Source organism: Chanodichthys erythropterus, chromosome 3, assembly GCF_024489055.1.
Source record: "Chanodichthys erythropterus isolate Z2021 chromosome 3, ASM2448905v1, whole genome shotgun sequence".
Lineage (NCBI taxonomy): Eukaryota > Metazoa > Chordata > Actinopteri > Cypriniformes > Xenocyprididae > Chanodichthys > Chanodichthys erythropterus.
In genome coordinates, this window is record NC_090223.1 from 46,573,906 (window position 1) to 46,590,315 (window position 16,410).

The 16,410-nt window shown below is 37.4% G+C and overlaps 1 protein-coding gene across 1 annotated transcript in view; it reads left to right on the forward strand.

The window, feature by feature from the left end:
* tyk2 (tyrosine kinase 2) overlaps positions 1-16,087 on the forward strand; it is a 33,354-nt gene extending 17,267 nt beyond the window's left edge. Inside the window, exons 12-24 of the mRNA XM_067382523.1 lie at positions 630-797; positions 885-972; positions 1,148-1,275; positions 3,790-3,925; positions 4,953-5,104; positions 5,180-5,330; positions 7,228-7,322; positions 7,414-7,606; positions 10,125-10,243; positions 10,339-10,511; positions 10,866-10,983; positions 12,464-12,574; positions 12,670-16,087. Coding sequence (XP_067238624.1) covers positions 630-797; positions 885-972; positions 1,148-1,275; positions 3,790-3,925; positions 4,953-5,104; positions 5,180-5,330; positions 7,228-7,322; positions 7,414-7,606; positions 10,125-10,243; positions 10,339-10,511; positions 10,866-10,983; positions 12,464-12,574; positions 12,670-12,813 — 1,776 coding nt within the window. The 3' untranslated portion in view covers positions 12,814-16,087. The remainder of the gene's footprint in view (positions 1-629; positions 798-884; positions 973-1,147; positions 1,276-3,789; positions 3,926-4,952; positions 5,105-5,179; positions 5,331-7,227; positions 7,323-7,413; positions 7,607-10,124; positions 10,244-10,338; positions 10,512-10,865; positions 10,984-12,463; positions 12,575-12,669) is intronic.
* Positions 16,088-16,410: the final 323 nt, after the last annotated feature.

A 16,410-nucleotide genomic window follows, 5' to 3' on the forward strand; every position in this document is an offset into this window, starting at 1 on the left:
TAAATACAATACTCACATAATCCGACGCATGCATGCAGTATGCATGACGAACACTTTGTAAAGATCCATTTTGAGGGTTATATTAGCTGTGTAAACTTTGTTTAGGCACTGTTTAAGGCAAGCGTGAGCTCCTCGAGATTTAAAGGGGCCGCACCGCATAAACCGGCTCATATTTAATGATGCCCCAAAATATGCAGTTAAAAAATTAATTAAAAAAATCTATGGGGTATTTTGAGCTGAAACTTCACAGACACATTCAGGGGACACCTTAGACTTATATTACATCTTGTAAAAAAAAAACGTTCGATGGCACATTTAATGAGCGGCCTTTACATCAAATCTCAATTTATGAAGGTGGAAATAGTTGATGATTTTTAAAAAATGTTATTTTTTTTGCATAGTGTAACAAAATTACACTTTAAGTTTAAACATTTAAAAATTGACATTGATTTCAGAATATTTTGTAGTGATGGAAATTACATCATGAATGTAATTTGTTGTCAAATTGTTTTCAAAAATAAATCATAAAGAATGCATACTTCATGAAACATAAAGAAAAAAGTCAGCCCCTGGGTCATGAAATACCCATAATCGACAAAACACCTGTTGACCTTATTTAATGGATACAGGAGCAGCATCTGGGACGAGGCACCAGGACTAACATTTACGCAGGCTGGCTGAAGATCCATGGTTCGCTAGAGGATGATGACAACGAATCCAATAACAATCTCTGCAACAAGAAAGGCATCCGGGTCGTCCTTAAAATTCTGGACCAGAGCCACAAGGACATAGCGCTAGTAAGAGTTGTCTGGTTCGGTGTCGTACGATAAAAACAATGGCAAAAGCACAGATGTTTTTCTCATTGTCTTTGTGTTTTTGTCTAGGCATTCTTTGAGACGGCTAGTCTCATGAGTCAGGTGTCACACTGTCATCTGGTCTTTGTGCATGGCGTTTCAGTCAAGGGATCCGAGAGTGAGTGTTGTGCTCTTTTTGACTTCCTCTTTAAAGGCCACAAGTGTCGTCATCACTGTTTGTGACTGTTTTTTGTTGAGCTCCTTTTTATGCACAATCTGTACTTTTTAGCATCCGCCAGACACATTATTTATCTGTTGACTCTACAGTTTTTTTTTGTTTTGTTTTTTAACAGACATCATGGTGGAGGAGTTTGTGGAGTTCGGCCCATTAGATGTGTTCCTGCACAGAGAGAAGGGCCGTGTCACTCCTCAGTGGAAGTTTACTGTGGCTAAACAGCTTGCCAGCGCTCTTTGCTACCTTGTGAGTGATGAATTCGATATGGGACTTTTAAAATAGAACAACTTGCATCCATAATTGCCAAAAATCTCTTATTCTACATTATTAGTCTCTGTTAGAATGAATAACATGAAAAATACGAGGCCTATTTGTAGTGGGTTTGTTTGTTTGTTGCATAGGAACATTATTTAACAAAAAACAAACACATTTAAACTTTAAAAAAACCATTGAATTTATACATTTCAAGTCATATTTCACCTCTAAATAATTAACGACCAAGATGAGACCAATTAACATGCTACAGTATATTTAAATCAAGGTCATTATAATCATTTCTATATACAGATATTAATTTAAAAAGTATTTGTTTTAAGATTTTCTTACTGCATTATAGTAATGAGAATGAGATAATTAATGATGATTAATTGTCATGAAATTGTAATGACGTATTTATACATACCATGGTCTGTATGAATACTCGATTCTGATTGGCTGGGAGGTGTGCAATTAAATCATTTAATGCACAGGTGGTTCTAAGTTTAATTATCATTCTCTATTAATGCGCTGTTTACATTTAAAGCGTGTTTTTTTGCAGTGCACAAATATGCATACAACCCTGGCCCGTGACTTTTATTAATAAAACAGATTTGCTACTGAATTATTACATTATATTTCTCAGCAACAAGGGGGTAACATTGCTGGGTTTGAAGAATTAAAATCACAGCTTCGTAATTAGTAAAGAGGGATGCTGAACAGAGTAATTCACATACTCATCTCTCTCTCTCTCTCTCTCTAGACAATCAATTAAAAAATGCTGTAATGTAATCTTACCACAAACTACTTTATCTCTGTGTCTGATTTAAAGCAGACAGAGTGCTAGATCTAATGAGTCATAATCATCATTTTTACCTTTACATAATCATAATTTTTACCTTTCCGGTCAAATATTGTGCTGCAAAAGTATCAGTGACAACTTTAAGTTGTCAATGCTGGCAAATGACCATGGTATAAATGGGATAATACACAGCTAGCTATGCATTAAATGAAATGAATGCACTTCACTTCTTGTCAGGCGTTTTTTTTGCCTCCACATCATGCATAATATATATACAGTGCACAGCATAAATGAGTACACCCCCTCTGAATATACTAAAGATGTATTTTCTTTATGATAACTGATACAATTCATGGAAAGATGGCAAAACTAAAATGTATTAAATGTATACATAATAAAAACTGAAAAATATATGTCATTAATAGCCATAAAATAAGTAAATTAGCCAATCTGTCCTGTTTAACTCCTGGAGGATAACCTCCTTAAATGCCTTGATCTTTAATGGGGAGTGTTGCTCAGCTCGTCTCTACAGAATCCTCCACAGGTGCTCAAGAGTGTTAAGATTGGGTGAAATACATGTCCACAGAAGGGTTTTTCACCTTGGGAGAATGCATATCCTCATTGTCATGTTGAAAAAATGCCCAACAATGCAGGGAATGAGGAAGTTTGTGTATTAAATTACACAGTGGTGTGTGAATTCATGACAGTATTGATAAAGCACAACTCCCTCACACCTTCAGCACTCATACATCCCTATATAAGAGCTTTACTACCACTGAACTATACTGTGGCAACTGTACTCCTCCTCGAGCAACACCATAACATTTTGGATGCTTTTAGATCAAAAATGATTGATTTGGTCTCATGTGACCAGAGTATTGATTCCCAGAAGTCTATATTTTGTAAATATGGACCTTGGAAACTGACTTTATTGTGCTTTGGCTACAGTGTGTACAGTAGTTCCAGAGTGGACAACAACCATACACTCCACTTCTGAAGGCTGCATCTTACTCTGTGAGATAAACAGTCACTCTTTTCATAGCTTTTTCTGGCTCTGAGACACTCGCTTGGTATTTCTCCTGCACTTTGTCTAGCAAAAAAAATCCCTCATCACTAAATGAAAGCTTAAAAAAATGAAGGCCTGATTATATCAGGGGCCTTGTCACAAGTCCATTGTTTTTGAATTTCTGTGTTACTTTTGCTATGTTTTCACACTTAAAACAATGATTTGGTAATCCTCTGTAATACCACTGTCCTCTTTTGTACTAAGAAATAAGTCACCTGATGATTCTCTCTCAAGTGCTTCCATTGTTGTCAGCATGAAGTCTGAGAATGATTCAGGCTATTTAACACTTTTAATGGTCAAGAAATCACTTCTCTTTAAATGTTTTGGTTCACCATACTTACCTGTTGACTAAACATTGCCTTAAACATTTTTGCTACACAACATTTTATCACCTTGATAAGAAAATAATTTTTTCCTGAATAATTTTGACATGCTTATTTGGTAAACTTGCTGGAACATTATATCTTTAAAGAACCCTAACATGTCTTCTAAGTAACTGAGTAATTGCTGACTTTCAGAAGTTTCAGAGGGGGTGTACTCATTCATGCTGTGCACTGTGTGTGTGTGTGTATATAATATAATATAATTTTTTTTTTTTTTTTTTTGTGAGATTGACCCATCACCTTGTTCTTCACAGGAGACAAAGCGCTTGGTCCATGGAAATGTCTGTGGAAAGAATATTCTCGTGGTCAAGAAAGGTTTGGAGGAGGGCTCATCCCCTTTTGTGAAGCTCAGTGACCCAGGCATTTCTCTGTCAGCTCTGTCTCGTGGAGGTAAGCGAAAACTGTGTTGTTATTCGCACATAATGTACATCGAGTTGAGTACATCCTGTCCCTCTCTATCTGTGTCATTTCTCTAGTTAGTTCACTCTGCTTGTCACTACTGTTTACTTCATCAGATTCTCTCAGGGTTGATAGAACAGGAAGCTACAAACCAACCACTTCCTAATGGTGATGCTCACTTCCTTTAGTCTAGCACATTTTTTTAATGTCAGGATGATCATATTAACAGCACTGAAACAGCTGTCCAGAATGAACAGTGACAGAAACAGTGACAGAAGTGTTAAACTTCAGCACACCATTTATGATACACCCACACAATGAATTAGCAACACACTAAAAGTCACTCAGAACACACTAAAGCCCTGTTTATACCTGGTATTAAGATGTGTTTTGTCGATCGGACAACAAGTAGATGAGGGAGACGCATACCAGTTTACACCTGATGTTTTAATCCTCTTTTGTCCAATTTCAACCACTTCTGTCCTGATTTCTTCGCTGGGGGGGTCTATGATTTCCTCTATTGATCTAATAGAGGAAATCAGCTCATGCAGTTTACATATGAACACGCATGAAGACGATGGAAACACGGAGAGCATCAACTTCTGTTTCTGCTCTGATATCCACAACCATGCTGAACGCTGTGCATGTTTGAAATCAGGAATGGTCAGAGAACATTGTGCTTGGTACATTTTTCATCTTTAAACTAAATTTGGGTCTTCAGCCAACAAAAGTTTTAAATCCGTTTTATCTGGCATAATGTTACGCATTAGGTCAGTATGCGAAGAGTTGGCGGTCTTTTGTGGTTGTTTGAACACATTCAACCACATGAGCGTTTACACTACGCAAGCAATCCAGGCTAATGTTTTTTCGACTACCTCTGGAAGTGATCGAAAGTGGGCAAGCTCAAAAGGTTTTAGACCTGTATTTTTAGTGTAAGATCATAATGGCAGGGTTTGCAGAGGAAAGAACCATTTACTCCAAAAAAATGTAAAAATCTGTGTTTGTGTTTTATGTAAAGAGCGTGTGGAGAGAATCCCGTGGATCGCTCCGGAGTGTATCGCCGATGGGGCCCGTATAGGAAGCGCTGCCGACCAGTGGAGCTTTGGAGCAACTCTGCTGGAAATCTGCAACAACGGAGATCTTCCTATCAGTGGCAGCACACTGCCTGAGGTACGGCTTCCTCCTGCTGTGTACCTGACACCGCACACTCTCACTGTTTTCTTACAAACTCTCCTCCGTCTACAGAAAGAGCGATTCTATGAGACGCAGAGTCGTCTGGCGGTGCCGTCATCTCAAGAGCTGGCCAGCTTTATCAGCATGTGTCTGACCTACGATCCTGCCGGACGGCCGTCATTCCGGACCATTCTGAGAGAGCTAACGGAGATTCAGATTAAAAGTGAGCTTTTTAATGCAGTCAAATCATGTTGTGTTTTTGTTGTTGTTTTATTGTATTATCAGTACCATGGTACTAAAGCCAGTTTTCCACTGTCGGGCCAAACCGTTCTCGTTGCTTAACCGATCCAATCCGTGCTGATCCAGCCCAGCCTGTATGAATATGGTTTGATTTTTCCACTGTGTGTCTGATAACAGAGCACTTTTGAATTTTAATACAAATGTGTCAGTCGTTGCCTTGGTAGTGCAAGAGTTTACAGATGGTATGAGCGTGTTATGGATGATGATCGAATATTTCTATTATTAACTTGTGTTTACTTCGCTCAAATAGCGCACTTGGCCAGCTACAGAGAAACTGGTAGCCAGGCAACGGACAAGTCACCAATCCTGAGTTGCGACGTCACTACCCGCACTCTACCAGCTAACCATGCTGAGAATTCTTGGCCGAGAACGATGCTCAAGTGGACAAAAAAAATTGCTTCCTTACCGTTCTTAGAACCGTTCGGACCAACGGTGGAAAAGAGGCTAGATGGAGTTGGATAGTTCACCCAAAAATGAAAATTCTGTCATCATTTACTCATCCTCATGTCATTCCAAAACACAAAAGAAGATATTTTGAAAAATATTCTGGTGGTGGTGCCTTTTTTTCTTTTTCTTTTGTTCATACAATGAAAGTCAATAAGGTGCATTGTTCTTCTTGAGTTCCACAGAAGGAAGAAAGTCATACAGGTTTGTCATGAGGGTGAGCAAACAATGACAGAATTTACATTTTGGGTAATACTAGGGACGCAAGATGAACAGTATCTGTCAAACTTGCTTAAGACAATTGAGGTCAAAACTGACATGTGATTGCAAATTCAGCTAGCATTTATGTTTCCTAGTAGTTCATAAAATTTGCCCGGAAGCATTCGCTCTCAGTCTCTTATTAGTGCATCAAAAAGCAATTTCAAGCAATTTCCTGTGTTTGCACGGAAGCTGTGCGACTATTTAATGCAACATCTAATCAAATACACGAGAAACCATTTCTCATTTGAGGAGATAGAGAAGCTGCTGCTATTAATAAATAACCTGTCACCAGTCCCTCAGAAATGCAAAACATCCTTTTTTGGTGTTGAAAGGTGCTTCTATTAGAGGGGGAAATGGGAGCTTTTAAGATCACTGCTAGACATTCTTTCTCTGTTCATCATAATAGTGTTTTTCAAAAAATGTATATCTTTGTTTGTTTTGTTTAATTTAACATTGTCTATTCATACAATTTTATAATATTTATAAAAAAAAAATTTGTAGTTATTATAGTAATGTTAATTAAAAGAAGAATAAGTGTAATGTTTAATCAGTAAGAAATATATTAAAATAGTAATAGAATTTTTGTAGTTATTCCAAATAAAAGGTCAGTTAAAATTAGCTGGTTTTCGACCCAGTGTGTCCAAAATATTTGGTTTAAACCAAAAATCGTCACTGTTAGCGGACGTTATTAGTATTTTTCACATGATCCGTATTAGTATTAGCTGATATTGGTCTTTTTTTTTTTCTGATTAAAAATATAATAATCTCATGTTGCAAAAGTACTAAACAATTATTTGTCATATCATTTATCATGCATTAACATTTTGATGTATTGAAGCATGAAAATTTAATCTTGCACTGATTTTTTTTTTTTTTTTTTTTTTTTTTGGAATAATATCAATTTATATTGTTGGCCATTATATTGGTTATCATCAACCATAACAAATATCATAACGACCAACATTTAGATGTTGATTCATCCCTAGGTGATACCGTGGTACTGAATGATTACTATATTCATGTTTCATTGTATTTTCATAGTAAAATACCATGTTAAATTTTCTAAAAATATTTTTGTTTGTGACTTAAGAAATTGTTATCGTCTTTTTCAAAAGATCCAGACATTTCATCCGAATGCGAGTCACTTCCGGACAGAGACCCCAGCATCTTTTACAAACGTTACCTAAAGAAGATCAGGGATCTGGGAGAGGTCAGTTTACGGTTTCTGCTCAAGAGTGTGTTCAGGTATTACCGTCATACAGTATGTCAGTTTCAAATGTTACTGTGTGACCTGCCAACAGGGACATTTTGGAAAGGTGATGCTGTACGTCTACGACCCTGGCAATGATGGAACAGGAGAATATGTGGCAGTGAAGGCCTTGAAACAAGAGAGTGGAAGTAACCTCCACGATTCCTGGATGAAGGAGATCGAAATACTCAAATCACTGTACCACAACAATATCGTCAAATACAAGGGGTGTTGTACTGAACTGGGTGAGCAAAACTGTTAACCGCTAATGTTCCCAATAAGTTTTGAATTTTCAAATGTCCGGTTTTTTGTTAGTAATGCGAACATTAGAGAAAACATTAAAGGTACACTATGTAACTCTTGGCCCTCTAGCAGTTAAAAAACAGAACTGCGTGCATTTTGCGGAAGAACATTGTTTTGGTTGTGCTTTGGCTCTGCGCGACTGTGTGGATGAATATGGTTATCCTACTGCTCATAAAACATTCACTACTAGGCTTAAGAGATGTAACCAGTTTAGATGGAAATGATCTCAAGCTGACTAGCTGAAGACGTTACTGTAGCTTTACCCAACAACAGACATGGTACTTTCTTGAAAATAAATTCCAGCACAGCTATGGCAATAAAATACCTTACTCATTTGTTGAGTAATAAAAACACCACCTCTGCATTGCTTTCACATTTCAAATCCCTCAGTTTTCACCATCTCCCAAAAACCAAGCTAATGTTGATTCTTGTTTTATTACGAGCTCTGTTGCATTTTTTTTTTTTAACAGACTCTCCGTTGTTTTGTGTTTGTTTGAAACTGGTGATTCCCCGGAGGTTTGAGATTTAGCTGCACCATGTCAACCTTTCTAACTCACTGTGCCAACTACCCTTTCACTCCCACACCATACAGGCGTCAAACTAGCTGGAGCAACTTTTCTCTATTTACAGATATGATGAGACAATACACGGACGGGTGAAGCATGTACGCAATTTCTGTGAAAACCATCCCGCCCCGTCTAAAATATAAACGCGTATAATAGGCTAACCATGGTGAATCAGGGCTGGACAAAAACACATTTTAGAAGAAGGATCGATGATGTATTGATTCATATTTAAATTGTTAATTTTTAACAAAATTAAGTGAACATTTCATTTTATCATTTGGAAACATGTATGTTCTCTGAACATTTTGAAGTGTTAAGCAGTAAAGTTTTGAAAACATTATAGAAATGTACAACTAAAACGTTTCCTATAACTTTTGCACCGGCCGGATATACGAATCTCATAATCACAAACTTGTCAGTCTTGGTCATTAGACAGAGACAATTGATAATACCATTAGATGCCACACCATGTAAGCTTCTTTCTAAAGGTATGCTATTTAGTCCCTATAGATCTGTACACGCTTAATTAAAGTAAGGCTATATCTAACCAGAGGTCATGACCATTCCCATAAAAATAAGCTGACCGACTGAACTTCCTCTGATGCTAACTTTAAATAATCATGCCCTGGTTTCCACTTAGCTAGAATAATATTTCTGTACTGAAACTCACCCTATTTATGTCTAACAACACTGTTGTTCTAAATGGAAATTCCATTATTAGCCTCTATAGTCTAAGTACACATGACTAATGCCAGTTTCTTAGTTGGGGCGCTAAAACATCAGTTGCGTGCCCCAATGCTCCACCTAAGCTGGATTTTAGTCTGTTACTAACCTGATCATAGATTTGTGGTGATATGGACTTTACGTAATCTACTAGAGTTAAAGGTGCAATAGGTGATCTGGGAAATGCTAACTTTAGCCTGCTAGCATTAAAAGCATACAATTCCACCCTTCTTGCAAATCGCCATCCAAAGCCATGCCTCCTCCAAAACACATGAACGCGCACAGACCAGAAGCGAGATGACCAGAGACAACGTTATTGGATTACAACATGTGTCATTCACTGGTGAGAAAACTTTACAGTACAGTGAGTAACAGTACTACAATAACGAACGTAAACAACTGTTTGCCTGAACTTGCTGATGACGCATGATGCCTGCGTGAACAGGCTGCACGGTGGTATGCAAAACACACGACTGACGGAACATGATATAATTTCATTCGGACTGAATCATTTTATGGTCCTACACTTTCCACAGATGATATATATTTATAAAAATACATTTAGACCGCTTAGCGTAGTGATTGCTATCAGGATATGAGGAGACTTTCAAACCAGCATAACAAAAATGCTTCTGTAGATAATCACCTATTGCACCTTTTAATAATTTCAGAATAAACCTCAATTGTAACAATTTATTAATGTCAGGTAAATGTATCGGTGATCGACTTGTGTCTCGGATGAGGGTGCTAAGGTTGAAGAGAGAGTTCAAATGCCAATTTTCAGAAAAGATCCTTTGTTTTCTAGATAGCTTGGCACTCACCTTACAGTTTCCTGTTAGCTGGCGTGTAGCCACTAGCTTAAAGACCTCATGAAATTTGTGTTTTGTGGCTTTCATGTTTATGAGTGTTTTGGAAGATAAACATGCTTCAAATTCTAGGAAAACTGACTCAAATTTAAATGTTGCACTTGGAGACGTATCTAGTTTTTTTGTTTTTTTTTCCTAATAAAATTCTCTCTTGAATAACAACTCCACCTTATTTATAAATATCACCTGACTGAGTAGAAATAGCAAGCAGCAAATCCTGGATTCGATTGGAAATATTTCATCTACTCATGCAAAATGTGACTAGGCAAAACTCATGGTGTACTCTATGTGGTATTTTGTTTTAGGTGGACAGGTGGTTCAATTAATCATGGAGTATCTTCCACTTGGAAGCCTTAGAGAGTACCTGCCTAAACATCGGTTGGGAATCGCACAAAGTCTCCTGTTCGCACAGCAGATCTGTATGGTGAGGAATTCAGACCCATTAAAGTCATATTGAAGCTAATGAAGTAAAACCAATAGTCCTTACTCTACTGATTTGTCCCATGTTATCCAATCTAGGGAATGGACTATCTGCACTCCAAGCGGTATGTCCACCGGGATTTGGCTGCACGGAATGTATTGGTGGAGAATGAAGGTGTGGTTAAGATCGGTGACTTTGGCTTGACAAAGTACATTCCCGAAGGGGAGATCTACTATCGTGTTCGTGAGGACGGAGACAGTCCTGTATTTTGGTAAGCTGTAATAGCAGGAGGCTTGGAGTTGGATAATGTTCTCTAATGATGATAACATCCTGGAGAAGGCTTTTATCAATAAAACATGGTCTGTTAATGGATTCATGGATGTCATTAGACAATGTGGTGTCACTCAGTGAAAGCATAAGTATGTTTGATATCGATCGACACAAAAAACATTAGAATAATCGAATGATTCCACACAAAATAAAATAATTGAATAAAAAAAATGTTAATGGTAACTTTACGTTGATCTCTGGACTTGTTCATCTTTAAAAAAAAAAATAATTTGATCTCTGGGCTTAAAACAGACAGAGCAGTTATTCCAAAACATTTTATTTCTTGGCTTTTTAGGTATGCCATAGAGTGCCTGAAGGAGAGCAAGTTTTCCTTTGCTTCTGATGTTTGGTCCTTTGCTGTGACCCTCTATGAGATTCTGACCCACTGCAATCATCGCCAAAGCCCCCCTTCGGTATGTCTCGGTTTTATGAAATTTTTTTGCTTTGACTTGTAATGTTTATGCTAAAAGTGCACTCCGTAATGTTTATTTTTACACATAAAGAAATGAATGGCAGAGTTTTCTGATTATGAACATTTCTGAACATTTTTGATTATTATAATGTTGAAAATAGTTGTGCTGCTTAGTATGTTTGTGGAAAATGTGATGCGTATTTTCAAGATTCTTGATAAATAGTTAGTAAAAAAAAAAAATAATAATTCCTTCAAAAAAGAAAAAAAAAAACTCTTCTGACTTTTGAATGATTGTGTATTTGTGAATTCTTGTACCGCTTACAGGTGTAATGCTGTCTCTGTAAACCCAGAGTAACCATCCAAAATGCACAAAAAAATACATTGACATTGACGTGTATAGTATAAAACAGAGAAAAACAAAGACAAATTGGAATAAAACCTAACAAATGATAACAAACAGATTTGGTGTGAGGCAGTGGCAAGTATTAAACAAACCTCATGCATCCAGGCCAGTAGAGGCCAGTAGAGGTCAGTAAAGAGCACAATAAATTTGGAACAAACAGCCAGCAAACCAAAATTTTATTGAATGCACCTTTTAGGAAACCAGTTCCTTAAAGGGATAGGTTACCCAAAAATTAAAATTTGATGTTTATCTGCTTACCCCCAGGGCATCCAAGATGTAGGTGACTTTGTTTCTTCAGTAGAACACAAATGATGATTTTTAACTCCAACCGTTGCCGTCTGTCAGTAATGCGTGTCAGTGGGAGTTTCGTCTATAAGAGTAAAGAAAAAACATGCACAGACAAATCCAAATTAAACCCTGCGGCTTGTGACGACACATTGATGTCCTGAGACACGAAATGATTGGTTTGTGTGAGAAACCGAACAGTATTTATATAATTTTTTACCTCTAATACACCACTATGTCCAACTGCCTTGAGCGTCCAGTGTGTGAGGTCTGGAAACGCGCTCTGATGCATGGGAATGTTAGCACGAGCTCTGCAAAGAAGCACTCCAGTCACGCCACGTCTTCATATAGCCCTTTATTCAATAAATTGCTTAAAATCAAGCAGCTTTACAGCTTCAAACATGAAAAACAGTGTCAGTGCCTCATTTCATCAGAAGCACAACTTCATTTTGTACTATAAAGCGGCTATCCAGTGTGTTCATGTTTTCACTCGTGGAGATCTTACCTCAACAGGTCAAACACGTCCCACGCGAGTAAAGGTGGAGATTTGCTTAGGGCCCCCAATAATGTAAACACACCCCTGCTTGCCCTCAGCTGTAACATTCAAATCTCATTCTGTGAATGTGACCACAAATTCGATTTGCAATTATATGCTTTCATTGTATGGAAAAGGAAAATGTGAACATTCATTGTAATTTCTCATTTTGGGTTTCACAGAAGAAAGAAAGCCATGCGCGTCTCTTTAAGTTTGCAATATCTCTTAAGCTGATAGAAATGACTTTGTTTTCCATAGAAATTCTTTGAGATGATGGGATTGGTCCATGGTCAGATGACCGTGGTTAAACTTATTAGCCTCCTGGAGAAAAACGAGAGACTGCCTTGCCCTCGAGACTGCCCTCGTGAGGTAATCATAAAAACAAAAACTCAGCTTCAATATTCTTACATGTTTATTTGGACAACCTGTGGCTCACAGCTTCATTGCCTGAATCCTTTTTGCAGATTTACGTACTGATGGAGCAATGCTGGGACTTCAACCCTGGGCAGCGTCCATCATTCAGATCCCTGGCTGAGTCTCTTGAGGACATCCGGGGAACATACAGACAGCAGCCATCTGTGCAGCTCGCTCAGCTCAACCATCGCTGACCTGACCTGCTCTTTCTCTCTGTGCAGTTCTCACAGCCTGTAACCACAGCACATCACTATGAGCCTGACCACACTAGGGTTGTTCAAGTCATTGGGCCATATTTTTAGAAAAGAGGATGTTTTTTAAAAAGTTCTGTTAAAGGAAACCCACATACTGTTACCTCTTTTTCCACCGAAACTTTGCCGGTGTTCGTGCCGGAGTCAGTGCGCGGATCTGTAAACCTCCTTTAGAACTGCTTGTCATTAGAGAGGTGAACAGTGACTCTATAGCAGTATACAGCTATTTATTTCAGATGGATAGGGAAAATAAAGTGCTTAGTCTATCTGCAAGAGAAAAATAGCAACAGTGTTTGTCAACTAGTTATATTTTTTTTATAATATATATATATATATATGATTCCAGCCACCCATCTTCCCCTCAACAATATTTGAATATTTAAGTCATCTTAAGGCCCCCTTGGAAGTACGTTGATGCCCTCTAGTGGGACAACTGTCCTTAAGTGCCCTTTAAAGGTGCAGTAAGTAATTTCTGAGAAAAATTTAAATTGACAACCAATTATTTTGTGAATATTTACTAGAATACTGTTCTGAGTGTGTGCTTGCACATAGTCCTGGCTGTGTACCTTTATTCATATAGCACTTTATACAATACAGATTGTTTCAAAGCAGCGTCACAGTGATAAACAGGAAAAGAATGATGCAAACAGAATCCAGTTCTGCTGTAAACCAGCTCTAAGAAGACAGTAGTAGACAGTCATTATTCATTTGAAATCAGTTTAGTGTTGATTCAGTTTGGTTCAATAACTGTGTAAAGTTATGAAATGAGTTCAGTTCGTCTGGAGAAAACAGTGATTTCATTGTCCAGCTGAGTTCAGTTCTCATCCAATAGTGTCAGTGTAGTCAAGTCTAAAATATTGCCGATTCTTAACCCTTTAATGTGTACGATCACGTGATCAACTGCCAAATTCAAATGCTTTTGCTGGCGCCAAGCCAAAGACGGACATACTCAGCGCTTTTCATATCACAAATATGCAATGTTTTCAACCACATAATGTTTATTTTAGGTTTCAGACTTATAAATGCATGATTACTAACAAAACAATACATTTAGAGTTTGTAAAATACACACTGATGTCTATGGAAGCGGCAATAACAATCCTTTCCATTATAATTAGAGGACACGTTTTATTCATATCAGATACACATTGTATAGTTAACTTTAAAGTTTACTCTATTCTTCTCCCAGTTCACCGACTCACTTTTCATGTATTTTGGGAGAAGTGGATGAATTTGCGTGTTGTAAATCCAACAGACCTGATTCTCTGAACTGCGGCGCAAACTAACATCGCGTGTATAGCTCAACTAACATCATATCGATCATTATAAAGATGTTTAAACAGAAAAACACATTCACTTGCACATATTTGACAATTAGAATATCATATATTTCATGCTATAATTTGTAAATATTTTAACTAAAAAATGATAAATGAAATAAAAGCAGATCATCAGTCATACAGCGCTATTGTGGCTGCGGTGTGTCACGTGACAAGCAGTGATGTGTCACCATCGAAACAATAAAGTGATACGTTCTAAATAACAGTAGCCTTGAAAAACTCATCCTGCGTCCAAATTCACCTACTTATACTATGCCCTAAAAGTATGTACTGTTTTTGTAAAGAAAAAGTAAATTCTTTTGAGTGTGTAGCAGAAGAGTGTGCAAGCTTTGGGAAATACTACATCGTCATAACTGCGTCTTTAATGGACGTTCTGTCGCTTAGTTACGCAACCTGTAACCGTTTAAACTGCCCTGTCAATCATCTTGTCACAGTTAAAATCCTCCAAATTTTATTTACTACCGTTTCGGAGAGAAATGTAGTTGCACGTTGATCTGCCAGTCATAGGTCTTTCATGCAGAGAACTCTCCTCAAGTTTGCATAATGATGCATTTAAAAGTTAATGACCAAACGCATTGTTTACAAAATTTCACAATGCTGTTGCAAATTAATTATAATGTGGATAACTTTTAATAAATATCTTTTGGTCAGGTTAAATACTGATTATTAATCACTCAAACCCCTTTATTTTAACCGCTCTGCTCTCGCACATGCATCATGTTTGTAGTTTTTCTAACACTTTTTATTTGTATTTGTAGTTCTAATCGAATCCTCGTCCACTGCGCAATTTGTTATGGAAAAATAGCCATTAGAGTGTACACGGATCTGCACTTAGGATTCTAACCGGAAAAAGTAGACCATCCGGGTATCTTTGGAATACTCATTTCAACATACTATGATTTGGGACACACTAATTCTAATTTTGAATACTATTTAGGACGGATAGTATGCGAATTGGGACGCAGCATCATGCTAGGGGCTCAGCCAGAATATTTTAAGGGTTAAGTGTCCCCAACTAAGCAAGCCAAATGGCGACAGTGGCAAAGAACCCGTCACTCCATCGATGACAGAAATGGAGAAAAAAACCTTGGGAGAACATGGTGTGGTTTAATTCCAGGCTGCATCACTAGTTGAGTTGATGAATCACAGCTGATTCACATGTAATTGCATAAACTTTCAGTTTTTGCATTTTTTTCGGTGTTGCATAGCGTGTTCATTATATTGGGGACGGAGCAATGAGAGGGACATGTTTCTTTTGGGTAGGGATGTGCTTGTTTGGGTGTCAATTTCAAATAACAGTGTTTCTCCGAAATCGCTTACTGCACCTTTAAGTCATGTGTCTTGCTGTTGAACCATATTAACCAAAGAATGCATGGTTGTGGACATTATTCATTCCTTTATCAATGCAACTTTATTGTGTAAATACTCTTAGGTATGTTGGGTGGCTTTCAAATTTACTTCCTCTCTCTCCAGTCCTGCTATTATTGGGAGTAAGCAAAGACTGTGATAGGCTGTTATTCGGAAGGCCTTAAGAATATGAATTTAGATGTTTACAGAATTATATACATGCCGCTTTGAATGTTTTCTTTTTTTATTTATGATTTTTCTTCTTTTTTTAAAAAATGTGCAATTCTACTCGTTTGATGGCTTTTTGTACAACACCTTTTTGTGTGAAATACTATAGTCTTATTGTCCCACTGAATGTATCTATAAAAACTCTTTTAATAAATGTAATTATTGAAAGTGTATACCAAAATACAGTCTTTGGGATACTTCTTGTTTTTTTTATAACTGGATACTTTCATTTGTTCAGAAAGAGTCAGGTAAATTCATCTATTTTGTAAATGCAGGAGAGCTTTTGTGAAGGATTCATCCATGTATATTTTCCATGTATTTTGGTCCGATTAAACCTGGACACTCCACAACTGACTGGTTTCTTTTAAAGGAACACTCCACTTTTTTGAAAATAGGTTCATTTTCCAACTCCCCTAGAGTTAAACAATTGAGTTTTACCTGTTTTGAATCCATTCAGCCGATCTCCGGTTCTGGCGGTACCACTTTTAGCATAGCTTAGCATAGTTCATTGAATCTGATTAGACCGTTAGCATCTCGCTTAAAAATGACCAAAGAGTTTCAATATTTTTCCTATTTAAAACTTGACTCTTCTGTGGTTACATCGTGTACTAAGACCGACGGAAAA